Source organism: Loxodonta africana, chromosome 25 (genome assembly GCF_030014295.1).
Source record: "Loxodonta africana isolate mLoxAfr1 chromosome 25, mLoxAfr1.hap2, whole genome shotgun sequence".
Classification (NCBI taxonomy): domain Eukaryota; kingdom Metazoa; phylum Chordata; class Mammalia; order Proboscidea; family Elephantidae; genus Loxodonta; species Loxodonta africana.
Genome location: NC_087366.1, coordinates 15150415 through 15167953, shown reverse-complemented (window position 1 = coordinate 15167953; position 17539 = coordinate 15150415). Strand labels below are relative to the sequence as shown.

The 17539-nt window shown below is 36.7% G+C and overlaps 1 protein-coding gene across 2 annotated transcripts in view; it reads left to right on the top strand.

Annotated features, from left to right (window-relative positions):
* PLA2G4A (phospholipase A2 group IVA) overlaps window positions 1–17539 on the top strand; it is a 172122-nt gene that overhangs the window by 106475 nt on the left and 48108 nt on the right. For both annotated transcript variants that reach the window (XM_010590939.3, XM_023549183.2), the window contains exons 9-12: window positions 7228–7450; window positions 8226–8340; window positions 16947–17084; window positions 17167–17259. In XM_010590939.3, coding sequence (XP_010589241.2) covers window positions 7228–7450; window positions 8226–8340; window positions 16947–17084; window positions 17167–17259 — 569 coding nt within the window. The remainder of the gene's footprint in view (window positions 1–7227; window positions 7451–8225; window positions 8341–16946; window positions 17085–17166; window positions 17260–17539) is intronic.

Sequence of the window (17539 nt, the reverse complement as noted above, 5' to 3'; positions counted from 1 at the left end):
TTCTCATTCTGGTTGTTCTGTTTCCATTAATCTAGCTTCCCTACCCACCGATTACCTTTTCATTTTTCTTTAAAGTAAATATTGGCCATTTGGTCTCATAATGATGATTTTTAAAAGGAGTACTCATGGGTGACATTGTTTATTTTATGAGCCAATCTGTTATTTATCTGAAAGATGACCTCGGGGTGTGGTTTTAATACGGTGTTTAAAGGGTATCTCAGGACAATAGTCTCAGGGGTTCATCTAGTCTCTACCAGTCCAGTAAGCCTGCCCTTTTTTAAGAATTTGAGTTTTGTTTTACATTTTTCTTCTGTTCTGTCCAGCACCAGTTATTGTGTCCCTGGTTAGAATGGTTAGTAGTGGTAGCCAGGCACTATCTAGTTCTTCTGGTCTCAGGATGGATGAGGCTGTGGTTCGTGTAAGCTATTAGTCCTGTAGACTAGTTCTTTGAGTCTTTGGTTTCCTTCTTTCTCTTTTGCTCCAGAGGAGTACAGAACCAATAGTTGTACCTTAGATGGCCACTCACAAGCTTTTAAGACCCCAGACGGTATTTGCCAAACTCAACTGTTGAACATAAAGCTTATGAACTATGTTATGCCAATTGACTGAGCTACACCATGAAACTATAAGTATGCACTTTTAATCTTAGCTTTATCATTCTAAATGTTTAGAATTTATCTAACTCAAATATTAGAAGAGAAAAGGGAATTTAGAAAATCAAACACTAACTTCAAACTACTGAAATGTTCTAACTTAATGAAACAATCTGGTTCTTAAAATGTCTTTTGAAGGCAAATCTGTATTTAATAATGACTCTTGCCATAAGTTGATTCCTTTTCAACCTGATTGTAACTTAAAATGTTGCTAAAATATAAAATAAAAAGATCAACTGAAATAATTCTAGATAAATATCATAGAAGTGGAATAATATACTCCACCCATAATTAATTTAATCTTCTTATAATTTTCTGATTTGTAGTCTTGCAGCAAGCATGTCTAAGTTGACATGATTCACCAGGTATTCATTTTCTTCTTTAGGGCAAATAGAATGAAATGCAAGATACCTTAGCTCACAGAAGAAGCAAAACAACCATTGAATGCAGAAATGCAATAAATTTCACTAATTTGTATCTAACTAAATATGAAATTAATGCTTTAATATATATTTTAGCTCAGCAAAATTTGGATGCAGGGTTAAAACATTTGAATGTATATTTGTACCCTGTACATTTGGCTTTTAACAAATATATTTACAAAACATTTTCAAAAGGAGATACCACATACTTTTTTTTTCTTCCTACCTCAAATAAGTGAGCTGAAAATCAGATAAAAGTCTTTACTCAGATGTCTCAAATAAGAATATCACCTTATTACAAAGTGTGGAATTTTGACTTAAAAGGCCTTTCTAGTCACACAACCATGGTGAGGCTTATCTAGCATATTAGATAGGTCTAGCATTTTAAAGTTTCTGTGCCATCTCATATTGTGAGATGGATATGAGTTTCTTCACTTTTCAGTTAAAGAAATTTTGACTCAAAAGTGATTTGGCCAAGATCACCAGCAGATCCAGAATTCACATCTAGACGTTTGGACCTCCATTAGAATGGTTCTTTCTATAACACCACACCCGTCTCTTGGACAGCTATAGTCAAGATGGCATTTCACATTTGAATTATCTATGGTTTCTTGAATATTTTGGAACCAGATTCTTCAGTTATAAAACAAAAACCTACAGCATGGTTCTCACCTTCCTTGTCTGCACCCTGAAAATGTTTTATCTCTTCTGAGAGAAGGGTGTTGCCCATCATTACTCTTTCCCCTGAAGGGAAGAGCAGGCACTTGCCTGTTTAATGAGTAATGTGATGGAAAAATTTGGACCCTTAGAAGAGTTCACCTACTCAATCATTTTGTTATTATTCTTCGGGCGGTTTTCTTTCTCTGTACTCACTATTGGTTAGATCCTGTTGTCCGTCACTGACTAATACACTGTAGGAAGCTTACTTTCCTAAACTCATCTAACGAAGACTAGGCTCTGAGTGCTGATTTGGGGAGTATAATTGTGTGTCTGTAGGCTTGATTAGAGCTGCAGTCACTGCTTTAGTTACAGACTTGGGGCAAGCCCTTCTTACATTCTCCAGTCAGGGGTCTGAAAAAAAGTCCTATAAAATGTAATTAAGAGAATTTTAAATGTTACAGGACAACCATTGCACACACATTTATATATACTTAAACTTGTGTGCTGTCTTTCAATATTTAATTCCCTCAAGATCATTCTCCCCTTATAAATTTATTTCTGTAAAGATTACTCAGTCTTTAACTCCTTATGTGAAATTTTCATCCTGAGACCACCTAATTTCCAAATGTAAGGTGTTTTTTGAAGTCCTCATTCTCCTTGATTTCTTTAGTGAGGGTGGGTGAAAGGTTTAAATATTTCACACAGATGACTTGTCCCTCTTTTAAAACCCTCTATCCTGCCTTTTTGGTTCTATTTCATCCTCTGTCATTGCTCTCCACTCTATATTTTCTTTACTAATTCCATTATTTTTCTCCTTAATGTGGGCTTTCCTCCAGGCCTTCCATTCTATTCTGTCTATATGTCTTCACTTGGTAATTTCAGCAATTTGTGAAATTGATATTTACCAATACAATCCATGGATGGTGCAAATGGTTAAGTGCTGTACAACTAGCCAAAAAGTTAATGGTTCAATTACACCTAGAAGCACCTTGGAAGATAGGCCTGGTGATTTGCTTCTGAAAAGTCACAGCCTTGAAAACCCTATGGAGCAGCTCTACTCTGCACACATGGAGCCACTATAAGTTAGAATTGACCCAACCAGAACATTCCCAAACTCAATAGACAGACAAAGGAAAGAAAGCCTTCGTGGACATTGCAAAGCAGCCTTTAGGAAAAAAAAGAGAAGCAAAAAAAAGGTGACATCCGAGGTCAAGGGTGGGGAGTGTTTCAAGAAGTAAAGGGTATTTTAATAGAAGTAAAACCCCGTGAGAGGCTGAGTGAAAGCCTGTGGTTGGATTCTGTTAGTGGTTTTCGCAAGAACCACTAGGCAAAATAAATAAAATGTGCTTTTCATAATGAAATTGCAAACAATAAGAAGTGAATGGAAAGAGTGGGAAAGGTAGAAAAGTGAACCTACTGAGAGCCATGTATTATTTTAAGCAGGGGGCAGTGACAGTTCAGTGATGGAGTTCTCCCTTGACATGCAGGAGGCTCAATTCCATTCCTGGCCAATGTACCTCCAGCACTGCCACTACCTGTCTGTCGTGGAGACTTTGGTGTTGCTGTGGTGTTGAACAGACTTCGAAGGCGCTTCCAGACTAAGACAGACCAGGGAGAAAGGGCTAGAGACCTGCCCCTGAAAACCCTACGGATCACAACGGTTCGATCCTGTTGTGTGTGGGGTCACCATGAGTTGGGAGCCAACTCGACTGCACCTAACACAACAATTATTTTAAGCAGTTTGGCTGGAAAGGGAGGAATGAGACAGAATCATTGTTTAAAGAGAATATAGGACCCAGGAAAGAGTTTTTATTTGTTCTGTTTTCAGCATTTAAGAGACTTGACCATTTTCGTAGAAGTCTGAGGTGAAGAAAATAGCATAGAGGGGTAGATGGAAGATAAGAAACAGAAGGATCCAGGCAGAGACAGGACAGGACAAGATAAAAGCATCCATGAAGGTGTTAACTATGGAGAAGAGACACTTCCTGAGACAGAAAAAAGGTGGTCAGGGTGACTCATACTAACAGTCTCTTTTGAAAAGCATAGATGAGAAGGTAAAAAGTTCAAAGGAAGAAATTCGGAAAGACTTGGAAAAACAAATTACACATTACAAAACAAATTGCAAATTACACTTCTGTGTTGTGTAAGGTTTTATATTCTGCTTATACTTGACCATTATTTGGCACAAATAAGGTAATCCGGAAATATCTGGAGAATCCCGACACCTTCCAGCAAGTTTCTATGATCATAAAAGATAATTTTATGTAGGACAAATCTTCTCTTTTAACTGCTACTACCTTTATGGTAATTATTCTGAAATTACTTTTGGATGATACTTGTTGCTCATTAAATATAAACATTAGACAACCTGTAGAACAGACATGAGTGAACTGTGAGAATCATGACAGTAGTTCTGTGTTCTCTCGAGTTAGCACAGCTCTGTTCTTCAGCATAGCTGGGCACTGATCTAAGGAGCTATTGGATATTCACTTCCTGGTTTGTATGGCATTACCATCTAAAAGCTCTGCTTGTATAGGCAATAGGGTCCAATTCATTAACTAAAATGGAATCCAAGAATGAGAACTTTCAGTTCATCAGTCTGAAAAATTCTGGAACATTGGAAAAAAAGACACAATTTTAACATAAGTTAGCACATAAGAAATGACAGGCTAGAAAAATCAAGATATATGTTGGAGATACTACGTTGTTCAAGGTGGGGACGATGTTTATCTTGTTGGCTAGTGAATCTCTCCTGCCTAGCACAGTGCCTGGTCTGCCTTAGGCAATATTTGTTTAACGACTGTTTGACAAAATGCACATGTAACTGCATTTTATGGGAAAAATTAAGATAAAGATTTCTTTAGGGTTTAGGATATTTATTCCTCTAATGTCAATGGTTTCTCCAGTCATTCTGTATCTCAGTGATGCATAAGAATCACTTGTGGCAATTTCAAGCACCCAAAACCAAAACCAAACCCACTGCTGTCGAGTCGAATCCAACTCATAGCAACCCTATACTCTAAATGCTCACCCTTGAAGATTCTGGGGGGGACTCAGGCACTGGAGTTTTTAAAACCACATGATTTGGAGGCATGGCCTGAACTGAGAAGTCCTTGCCCTCTGGCATAATTTAACTTTTTAAATTTCACACTTAACCTAAATGCATTTATATGGAGAGAATGAGGTTTCCCATCATGTAAATATGTTGAAACAATCAGAGGCAAATTTTTCCAGATTTATTAATGACTTTGTTTTGTTCTGTCCAGCCACCTGTAACTTATAAACCCCCACGCAAAGATTAGAGCCCAGATGTCTGGCATGTATATCTTTAGCCTGATAAGATGTCCAGCATGTATGTCTTTAGCCTGATAAAGAGTCTCTTGTAATAATCTTGTAATGAATAACTCATCCAGCCATGCCATCTGTGGGCTACATGCCAAAGATAGTTTGAAACTCCTGCAATCATGATATATAAGCTTTAATGTGAAATTGCCTTTTGGGACTCCATAAACACGCCCTGCATTGCTGCTGGACTGCCTGTTGGTGTCACCACCTAAATAAACTTTCTCTCCCTATCTGACTTGGAGTACATTTCATTGGCTTGACTGCTCCAGGGCACGGACCCTAATCACCAAGGGGATTGGTGAATTTAGATAACATGCTCCAAGTATCCCCAATTAGTAATTGGAGAATTAAAATTTAAACTCTGTCCTCTATCGGCTGGTAAGTTTTATTTATTTTTTGATCTTTTATATAGAATTTCAGTTTTTGAAACCAAATTATTCCCACTTGACATTAAATTAGAATTTCTTGCCGAATTCAGAGTTTCTTGGAGACAAATTGAGAATAATTGTAAATTAGTAAATGGAGAGTGACAGTAAACACAAAACGGAATACATGTTCAGCAAAAAAAAAAAATCCAAATCCTAAAAATACCTTTATAACACAAATTGGATTCCGAAGCTTTCCCACAAATATGTGGTAAAGATAAACCAAATGGCTTTCTCTGAACTCAACCCTGGTATAATCACCAAGTATCTATCAAAATACAGCTTAAATTGCTTGAAAGATACACAAGCCATTCATTCTGATAATTATGTCAAAGTTCACACTCTCTTTCCTCATCATTAAATTTAAATTTAATCTAAAGCCATTGTGAGTCTTTAAGACAACAGCATACAAGCATTTAACCTGCCCAATTCCTAGAAGTTAGTAGGGACCCAAACAGAAGATAAACTACTATGATAGACATTTTTGATTTGAATCACAAGGAAATAGGAGATTAAAATGTGTGCTGTTTTCTCTTTGGTTGGACAAAGTAGTGGAATGCTTATTTTATTTTGTTTTTCTCTCAGCTTAACAGTTCACTATAATGTATTTGCCATCTGCCAGACGCTTGCTTATCACTGAGATGAAGGAAAATAAAAAGGATAAGCATAGTTCTTTCCCTCAAGCAATTCACAGTTTATTAAGAGAGACAGAGTTATAAATAAATAATTAATGTTCGCTATAAGAAAAAAAAGAAGATTTTTTTTTTCTTTTTTTTTTATAAGAACTGGGAAGGAGGATGTTAACTGAATATTTATTGTCTAAATATCAAATGCCAAAGTACATAGTGATTTCCAGTCTAGCTAGAAGTGGTTGATAGTTGAAAGGTTTCACAGGGAGGCATTTACCTTAATGACCTATTCATTTACAGGATTTCACCTTCCAAATTTCATGCTCAGAAATGCAGAGATCCATAGCTGTTAAGGCTTGAAGGTTTGGGATTCCATCTAGCACTAACAAAGCTCACAACAGAAAGATGATTAAAACCAGAAAGTTGGTCAACTGGAAAAAAAGATGCCTTGATCAGGAAAATTAGGCTTTTTCAATAGTTTGGACAGCACATTTTCTACCTGTTCCTAATCAGTCAGATTACGCCATTCTCGGACTAGTATTGCATCAAGAGGAATCCATTTAGTCATATGACTCAAATGTGCTGTCATCAGGCTGTTGTAGTCTGACAGTGAGACACATCCATGGAAGACTAGACAGTAGGGAGTAAGCCTACCAGGACTTTGCCTCCTCTGGACAGTCCCACATTTCCTCAGAGATCTCTCCTTTAATTGGCTTCCTTCGTAGACCAGTTCTTGCTCTGGTGTTATTGTTGTCGTTGCTAGCGGCCATGGAGTCAGCTTCAACTCCTGGTGACCTTGTGCATAACAGAACAAAACATTGGCTGGTAACGTGCCACCTTCATGATCCTTGGTGTGTTTGAGCCCATTGTTGTGGCTATTGTGCCAATCTATCTCATTGAAGGTTTCCCTCATTTTTGTTTGCTCTCCATTTACCAAACATGATGTCCTTGTTCTTTGTTTAAATATATTAATATCATCAGATAATTAAGTTAACCAAATATTTCCTCCATTTTTTACTTTTCTTAGTGCCTACTTTCCTTGAAGACTACTTTGTATGCTCTTTATCTCTGCCGTGTTTTGTTTTCTCTGCAGGTACATGTCAACCTTATATTCTGATCCTGATTTTCCAGAGAAAGGGCCAGAGGAGATTAATGAAGAGTTAATGAAAAATGTTAGCCACAATCCCCTTTTACTTCTCACACCACAGAAGATTAAACGATATGTTGAGTCTTTATGGAAGAAGAAAAGCTCTGGGCAACCTGTCACCTTTACTGATATCTTTGGAATGTTAATAGGAGAAACACTAATTCACAATGTAAGCTATGGTCAAATCTACAATTCTTTCAATAATACAAGTAGGTAATATATATGGTAGTGTTTTGAATTAAAGAAAAGAGGATACATTTTATAAAAATCACTTGACTCAGCTTATTCTTTCAACAGTGTGTCCTGAGCACGTACTCCGTGCCATCTGTTACAACTGCTTTTACATTTCAAACTCGTGCTTATTAATTCATTCAAACTATATGTTAGTTTTGATGTGTGGGGAAGGCTTTTGTTTTCCTTTGGAAAATACACGTATTAACTTGCGATTGCCTGCCTATCCCCAACCACCCAATCGGAATCTCTTTAGATGAGGAGGTGAATACAGGAAGTATATTTAAAGTAGAGGAAGAATGTAAGTTACCTGGAGAGAGTCATAAAAGGAAGTGTATCACATGGAACAAGCCCACTTGACGCATGACTTCTTCTGAAGATAAAGTGGAGGAGATGGAGAAGAGTCTGTGTGTGCCAGGGTGTCAGTCCTGGGGCAAAATTCTGTCTGGGCTCTATAGTTATCAAATTGTTCTCCAGTCAAATGTAGGTAGTCCTTAGAGCCACGGTTGCTTTAAGAATGAAGACAATTACTTCCATAAAACCTAGTTTTTGTTGTTTACCCATGACCTGGAGATTTCTAGATGTAGTAAGACTTATTTTTTTAATTATAAAATATTATTTTAGCAAACTCTCAAATTGGAAATACTATTTTAAATAGCTTTCTGTCTATATCTGTTTGTATATTTAAAATCAGTTCTTTTTTCTATGGGCAGAGAATGAACACTACGTTAAGTAGTTTGAAGGAAAAAGTCAACACTGCACAATGCCCTTTACCTCTTTTCACCTGTCTCCATGTCAAACCCGATGTTTCGGAGTTGATGTTTGCAGGTATGTAATTCCCACCTTCCAGAACATTTCCTGGAATCTTTCAACTGTCGTTTCCAATTATTTCCTTTAGAAGAAGGTCAGAAGCAATCTTAGTTGTTTAGATTAATGCATTTTCTGTAATATAAGAATATTTGAAAATATAAGAACATATTAAGCTAGATGGATCTTCTGGTTGTTGGAAATATTCCATAAAACTAGTAACTAATGTATAGTCATTTTAGTCAGAAAAATGAAAAAAAATCTATAAAATAAAAAACATGAATCTATTCAATAACTAATTGTCCATTTCTCAGTGACTTTTAACAAAATGTTATGTCTAGTGCTTTCAGAAAATGTCTTTTCTTTTGTTTGCTGGTTATATTTTCATTAAATTAAGTCATATGATATATAGTTATCATTCAAAGCAGTATTCTAATTTTTATAATTCAGAGCCTAAAAAATACTAGTCTATGGTTGTGGCAGCTAATAAATAAAATGCCTCCACTTTTCTGCTTATTAAATCGCAGAGGTAAACACCGATTTTTCTTTTCTTTTTATTTGTTTATTATTGTACTTTAGATGAAGGTTTACAGAACAAACTAGTTTCTTATTAAACAGTACACATATTGCTTTGTGACATTGGTTAACAGCCCATGAAATGTCAACACTCTCCCTTCTCAACCTTGAGTTCCCTATTACCAGCTTTCCTGTCCCCTCCTGCCTTCTTGTCCTTGCCCCTGGGCTGGTGTGCCCCTTTCATCTCATTTTGTTTTATGGGCCTCACCAATCTTTGGCTGAAGGGTGAACCTCAGGAGTGACTTCGTTGCTGAGCTGAAAGGGTGTCAGGGGGCCCAATTCTCAAGGTTTCTCCAGTCTCTGTCCAGTCAGCAAGTCAGGTCTTTCCTTTTGAGTTAGAATTTTGTTCTACATTTTTCTCCAGTTCTACCTGGGACCCTCTATTGTGATCCCTGTCAGAGCAGTCAGTGGTGGTAGCTGGGCACCATCTAGTTGTACTGGACTCAGTCTGGTGGAGGCCATGGTAGATGTAGTCCATTAGTCCTTTGTATCTTTAGTTTTCTTCATTCTACCTTGCTCCTGAAGGGGTGATACCAGTGGAGTGTTCTAGATGGCCACTCACAGGCTTTTAAGACCCCAGATGCTACTCACCAAAGTAGAATGTAGAACATTTTCTTTATAAACCGTGTTATACAAATTGAGCTAAAAATGTTCCCTGAAACCATGACCCCCACAGCCCTCACCCCAGCAATTCAGTCCCTCGTGGAGTTTCGATGTGTCTGTGGAGCTTCCATGGCCTTGCCTTGTACAAGTTGTGCTAGCTTCCATAGTATTGTGTGCTGTTTTACCCTTCACCCAAGTTGCCACTTATCTATGGAGTAAACACCTATTTCTGCTGTTGTTCCTCTTCTCATCTGGTGCTCTAACAGTGTGTGACATCAAATCTTTGGGGGCCTTAGCCAATCTCAACCTGCAGTATGGTGGTACTCCTGACTAAGGCTGACAGAGTTCATTGTATTTTTAGGAAAGTTAGCTCAGTGACATTGGCCACACTCTGAGCTGAAAACATCATTGTGAATGCAGTGTAATTAACAGATATATATCCAGAATCCATTCACAATTTTATTGTTTCATTTTCTTCTCAACTGACTACTAAAAAACTGTCAGGGAAGTATTTTGAATACTGTGTTTTTACACAAATGACGGGTACCTTCTGTGTTTCTTTGCTGGTTGTGCCCCTCCTCCCCACGAGGCACTCTTATAAGCGTTGCCATGCCAATCCTCTTCCACATGTTACTATAAAAAAATTAGCATAGTGTGCTTATGAAAATACCTCTGGGGGGAGGGCACGGCCGGCACGTTATTTGCATAAAATATGGCAGTTTATTAAGAGGGTGCACATGTGCTTCATTCAACAATTTTTTTTTTATCGTGCTTATGATTCCCAAAGCATTTATCATATTTATTATCTTATTCAATTTTTACAATAATCAGGAGGGAGATATTTTTAGCTCTGCTTTACAGAAGAAAAAAGCAACCTCAAAAAGATTAAATTATTTCACATTGCTACCTAAAAAGTAAGTAGCAGAGCTGGGGATTGGTCTCAAAAAATCCTTTGCTCTATTTTTAACACCACCATGATTTCTCTGATTACTGACCATTTGAGTGTAGTAACCCAGATGCGAAGGGTAAAACTCCTCCACGGCACATATAATTCCGGTTCTATAGGACCTCATAATCTGTTTGGGAAATTTATAATACTTATTAAAGAAGTTAATGCACAAGAGAGTGCAGAAATGTTATTTTGAACTGTAACCTTAATAAAGTAACCTTTTTAGCCTCAGTTTCCTCATCTGTTAAATGAGGATAAGACTCTCCTCACAGTGTTTTGCTAAATATATGAGATACAGTATATAAAGTGCCAAAAATAGCAGCAATCCCAATTAGCTTTCCAGTAACTCTTAGCAATTTAGAGTAAAAAACTGTATGGGAAAGGTGGGACCTTAAAGATAAAATAGAATTTATATATGAAAGAAGAACTTAATTATTGGGTTGAGAGGGGGTAAGACCTGCAGTAGGAGTCTGGAATAACCGTGGCATGCTCAGCAGAAATAAGGAACCAGATTGACTGTGATGGAGTCCAAAGTGGTCAGCTGAGACTTTATTATATAAGAAAGGCAAATACTGTGATGCAAGGGGTTTTCTTCTTTTTTCTTTCTTTCTTTATTTTGGCCTTCCTTCCTTCTTCCCTCCATCCTTCCTTTCCTCCCTCCCTCTCTCCCTCCATCCTTTCCCCTGCCCCCTTTCTTCTTTCCCATAGTTATTATCTGTGGAGTCTTGAAATTTTTATTTGAAATTGGCCAGTAAATACCACTAGCGTGCCAGTCAAATCTATTCATTGCCAAATAAATCATCTTCCACCCTGAAAGCATTGTGTTGTTGTTGTGCGTCATCAAGGCGCTTCTGACTCATAGCAATCCTATAGGACAGAGTAGAATTGCCGCATAGGGCTTCCTAGGCTGTAATATTTAAGGGAGCAGATCTCCAGGTCTTTCCTCCCATGGAATTACTGATAGATTCGAACCTTCAGCCTTTCATTTAGCAGGCAAGCACTTAATCATTGTACTACCAGGACTCCTTCTCCTTATTATTAAATAAGGATAATAATACTCATCAGTTTTATTTTAGGGAATTATTATGATAATCACATGAAATGTGCATAAGACAAGACTGAAAACTGAAAAGAGACATAAAATATATAATAGTTTTATTATGATTGTATGATTGCTATGACATTTTCACAGTGGCTACTTTTTATTCTGAATTTTTAGTTGATAGTCACTCTCAAGAGAAATAATTAAAGAATAAATAATGTTTTAACATGAGAACATTTTGGATTGACCTAGCATAAGAAAAGGCTGTTTTATCTTTAGTTAGTAGTCTTTGGCCCTGGATGTGTCTGATTTGACCATCTGCCCAACTGCGATATAGTTACTGAGACAAGACATCATTAACTGTCCATTGTTAAGCTTCTGTGATAAGGATGTTTGAACTGTGCCTTCCAACAGGATCAGATGAAGCCGTCAAACATTATTTATGTAGAGCTCGTACCCAGATAAGACATTCAGAGATGCATGTCATGAAAGTTCAAGTAGTTTAACTTGAATGCTTGAAGAAAAAAAAATTAAAAAAAACAGAGACATGGCTGTACTTTATTCCTTTGAAAGTTGCTTAGATTGAAAATGACTATTCAGAAAAAAAAAGTTAAAATATTCTCTGAGCTATATTTTAAAAATTAAAGAATTGAATTATTTTAGTTTATAAAAGTTTTATTCACAACTTCACCAACTCTAGAGAAGTTTTTTTATCTCCTCCTAAGAATAATTTTAAACATCTTCCCCTTTGGAAAGTTTAAAACAAACAAACAGCTGTTTAAACTGTTACATATTCTGTGACCACTTCATTTCACTATATTGGTCAGAGAACTTGAAATTTTTTAAATATCTGCTGATCAATAAATTAATTTACTGCGTACTACTTATGCACTCAGCATCATGGTAAGTTCTTTGACAGACACAATAGAAGTAAAAATGTTGCACTTTTCCTCAAGAAAGTTAAAATAAAATAAATATAAAATAAAAACAAAAGTTAAAATAAAGCAGGGAAAAGTCACATATGTATAATGTTATCTGCTATTCTGTGTAAAACTGATATAAATATAAATTACCATAGAAATTTTGAATAGTCATAAGAAAGACTTCATGGGGGAGATGGGACCCAGATTCAAGTTGAACTTGGAAAGATCTAGTAAATGGAGGTGAAAAATATCATCGTGTGGAAACAGTACGAGAACATGCTCAGAAGAAAAAATTGAAGGTGTGTTTTGGGGAGCAGTAAAAAGAAACTGCGGAGTCTTGGATGGCACAAGCAGTAAAGTGCTTGACTACTAACCAAAAGATTGCCAATTTGAACTCACCCATAGGCACCTTGGAAGAAAGGCCTGGTGATCTATTTCTGAAAGGTCATAACCTTGAAAACTCAACAGAGCATTTCAACTCTGCCACAAATGCAGTTGCCATGAATCAGAATGAATTCTATGCCATTTATTTCTTTATTTGTTTTAGAAAGAAATTAGCCTCAGACTTATGTATATAATGGTGAAGACTAGGTGGTATATTTACAAAAACCTTTTGTGTCAAATTATGGAAAGCTTTGAATTCCAGAGAGAAATTTTTTTACTTAATTTTCATAATGATAGAATATATTTAATCCTTTTGGTCAAAGCAATAAAATTATTTAAGTAGTGTTCTTAAAAAAGTACTTTGACGACTCAAGTAGATAGATGGAAAGAAAAGGAATTAGAAGCAGGGATATCACTGTGGTTTTGCTAATAAAATTCTGGAACTAGGGAGATATTGATAAGGAGAGAACAAACGGAGCGGACAGATGTGAAAGGCCTGCAAGTTATCAGGGAGATGTGATGATGGATTTGATATAAGGGAGTAAAATAGTGGTTCCAGTAAAAAACACAGCAAACCAAAACAAAACTTTACTGAGCTGTGATTGTGTGGTTTTTGGAAACCATACACTAATTTGGGAGAAAAGGTGATGAGTTGCTTTCCAGGCAAGTACAGTGGGATGTGATGACAACATACGTGCTTGTGAAAGCCCAGCAGGAAGTTGGACATGTGCAGATGGAATTTCAGGAGAGAGGTCCAAGTTTGGGATGCATAAGTCAGTAACAGTGGGGTAATAGTCACACACAGCTGTGGTGAGTTCTTCCACAAGGATCAGAGGGCAAATCTTAGCTCTTGAGAATGTCTGCAATTACTGTGTGCCACAGTATTAATGACAAAAGCATAGCTAGAATAAAGGAACCAGAAAGTTTTTATGATTCAATAACCCAAGATACGGGTGTGAAATCTAAAGATAGGAAATTACTTGTAGTGATACAGAAATTTTCATAACAGCCTCTGATTCATTGCTAATCGTGTTTCTCTAATTCCATGTAAATCATTATAAAACACTACTCTCTGGTGTACGTTATACGTGACATTTTATTCATCTTTTGACATTGATTTGAATTGAATTTAAATGTTACCTCATCACCATTGTTATTTCATAACTTCCTTCATGAAAGTAGAATGTTCCAATCTACCATTGAATAAACAATACATATAGGGCCATGTTTCTTTTTTCAAAACTTTTGGGGACAGGTATGTTCTGGAATTCAGAATCTCTTAGACTTTAAAATTAATACATTGTCTATACTGTATGTTATATAATACTCCCAGTGAGATCTTAGAACCTAATAGTAGTGTTTCTTTAGCAGAATGTATCCATACTTGCATGGAGTGGGATGTATAAAGAATAAAAAGATTTCCACATCATTTTAAGACCGATTTCTCTACTAAATGAGTTCAGTTCAGGTTTACCACTGACTTAATGAAAAAGCTTATGGATTTTGAATTTTTTTTTTTTTTTGTATTGTTTTGGAAGGAATTGCAGACACGTTATAATTGCAGAAAGGGATAAACAGAAAAAAAAAGTAAAGCAGCAGGACAGAGGGTTATAGGTTGTGCAGGAATGGATAGTGGTGGGTCTGCTTTAGAGAGGATGGTCAACAAAGACCTTGAACTAAAGATTAAGAATGAGGAAGCTTCATAATTGCAAAAGGGAATAGCAAATGTAGAGGCACTGAGGTGAGAATGAGCTTGGCCTGTTTGAGGAACAGCAAGAAGATCTGTGTGGCTGAAGTAGAATAACAAGACGAAACCTGACAGGACATTGATTAGGAGTTGTGGTCAAGACAGGGAGCAGGATCCAGACTGTCATGGAGCCTTGTCAACCACATTTTTGTTTTCAATATAATGAGAAGCCTTAGGAAACCTTTCAGCTGGTGTTGGTATGCCCTGACTTATATTTAAAAAAATCCATTCTGTCTATGGGGTATCCAAAACACCATAGAGCAACAGAGTTCGAGGAGCCCTGCTGGCACAGTGATTAAAGCACTTGGCTGCAAACCAGAAAGAAGGTTGGGAGTTTGAACTCACCAGCCAGTCTGCAGGAGAAAGATGTGGCAGTGTGCTTCTGTAAAGAAACCCTATGGGACAGTTCTACTCTGTTGTATAGGGTTGCTATGAATTAGAATCGACTCGATGGCAATGAGTTTGGTTTGCTTTTCATTGTGGCGATCTAGCAGAGAGTTTATGGCAGCTTGCACCAGTGTGGTCATGGGGGACAAGTGGGTAAGTGACCAGTATACATATGATGGTATGTGATGACAGAACCTACAGCACTTGATTTTTCAGATAATGAATGAGAGGGAAAACAGGCCAACAAGAATAATGTTAGGTATGTATGTTAGTTGCTGTCAGGTTGACTCTGACTCATGATGGCCTTATGTATAACAGAAGAAAACTTCGTCTGGTCCTGTGCCATCTTCATGACGATTGTATGTTTGAGTCCACTGCTGAGATAGTTCTTTACCAATCATGTTTTGAATACCTTCCAACCTAGGGGGCTCATGTTCCAGTACTATGTCAAACAATATTCTGTTGTGATCCATAGGTTTCCATTGGCTAATTTTTGGAAGCAGATTGCCAAGGTTTTCTTCCTAGTCTGTCTTAATCTGGAAGCTTTGCTGAAACCCGTCCCACATGGGTGACCCTGCTGGTATTTGAAATGTTGGTGACATAGCCTCTAGCATCATAGTGACACACAAGCCACCACAGTATGACAAACTGATAGGTAGTGGAACAAGGATGGTACTAAAGCCTTTTTGCTTGAAAACAATAGGTAGCAGTATCATTTACTAAGAGAAAAACCAAGAAAATTGCAAGTATAGTAAATGAGAGTCTAAAACCAAGAGTTCCTTATGGATACTCTCACATTCATATATGGAGCCTTGGTGGTACAGTGCTTAAGCACTTGGCTGCTATCTGAAAGGTCAGCAGTTTGAACCTGTCAGCCGCTCTATGGGAGAAAGATGTGCAGTCTGCTTCCATAAAGATTATAGCCTTGAAAAATCTATGTGGCAGTGTTTCTCTGTCCTGTAAGATCACTATGAGTCAGAATCAACTCAATGGCAATGGGTTTTTTTTTTTCTTTTTTTAAACATTCTTATAATTATTAAATGCAGTTATAGCCATGGGATTAGATATGATAGTGGCTACCATTGATTGGGAAACCCTGGTGGTATAGTGGTTAAGTGCTACAGCTATTAACCAAGAGGTTGGCAGTTCGAATCCATCAGGCACTTCTTGGAAACTCTACGGGGCAGTTCTACTCTGTCCTATAGAGTCGCTATGAGTCGGAATCAACTCGACGGCAGTGGGTTTGGTTTTTTGGTTTACCATTGATTGAGCTATTACTATGTGCTGTGCCTTATCTAAATTTTTTACATTTCTTAACTCATTGGGTCCTCACAATAACCCTACAAGCTACCGTGTTTTTATTCAGGAGCCAAGACAGAAGAGGGCAAATAATCTGACCAAGGTTGCTCACTTAATAAGCAGCAGAATGGGATTTGGACCCAAGCAGTCTGCTCCAGGGCCTTGCTTCTTAGACAGTATAGTCTACTGACCCTATATCATGGTGTTTCTAAGATATCATGCATCGTTATCTTAGTATTTAGAATAAATGCTTGATAATAAAAAAAAAATTATTTAAAGCAAAATTAAATGAAGAGGAAGGAAAGGGAAATGTTAGAAAACATTTTCTTCCCCATTCATAGACTGTTTATATTGTCAGAAAGAAAGAGTTCAGTTTCTTCTATTTCTTTCACGGATTATACATCTGAGTCAACAGTTTTCAGTTTTCCACTCTTTAGAATTAAGATGGACTTTATAAAAGATGTCTGAGTTTTGAAATGGAAAATGACATTTGATTTGTGTATATTACAGAGCTCTTTTTGTGTTGTCTTGTCTTATTCAACTATAAGCTTCTTTTGTCATCAACTTCTACAGAATGTCATATACATAAGAGGCATTTGGTTAATGTTTTTATCTTAATATTTTAAATAAATGAATGAGAATAATCATGGCTTTATTGAAATGATCTTTGCGACATTTTTCTATTAATTGATTGTGTTGTTTTTTAAATGCTTTCAGATTGGGTTGAATTTAGTCCATATGAGATTGGCATGGCTAAATATGGTACTTTTATGGCCCCTGACTTATTTGGAAGCAAATTTTTTATGGGAACAGTTGTGAAGAAATATGAAGAAAATCCCTTGCATTTTTTAATGGGTAAGTGATCAAAGTCTATTATGGCTAATTTGTTTAAGTCCTGGTGAATACTAAATTATCTTCTGTTTTTGCTTTATTTTAGGTGTCTGGGGAAGTGCTTTTTCTATATTATTCAACAGAGTCTTGGGTGTTTCTGCTTCACAAAGTAAAGGTTCCACAATGGAGGAAGAATTAGGTATTGTAAAAACATGTTTACAAAGCTATATGATAAATATCATTAGCGTGTATCTATCTATCTAGAGAGACTGTGAGAGAGAAATTAAATCATCACAAAGATTGTAATTATTCTAAAGTTGTTAATAATTTGGTTGAATTAACCTAAATAGTTTCTAAAAATCATATGTAAATTGCTTAAGTATTGGTCTCACATTGAGATTGTGCAATTCATAAAAAGTATTCATCACTAAGAATAATTGTCACTAGGACATCTCCATTCCTTTTCCTCACTATACACG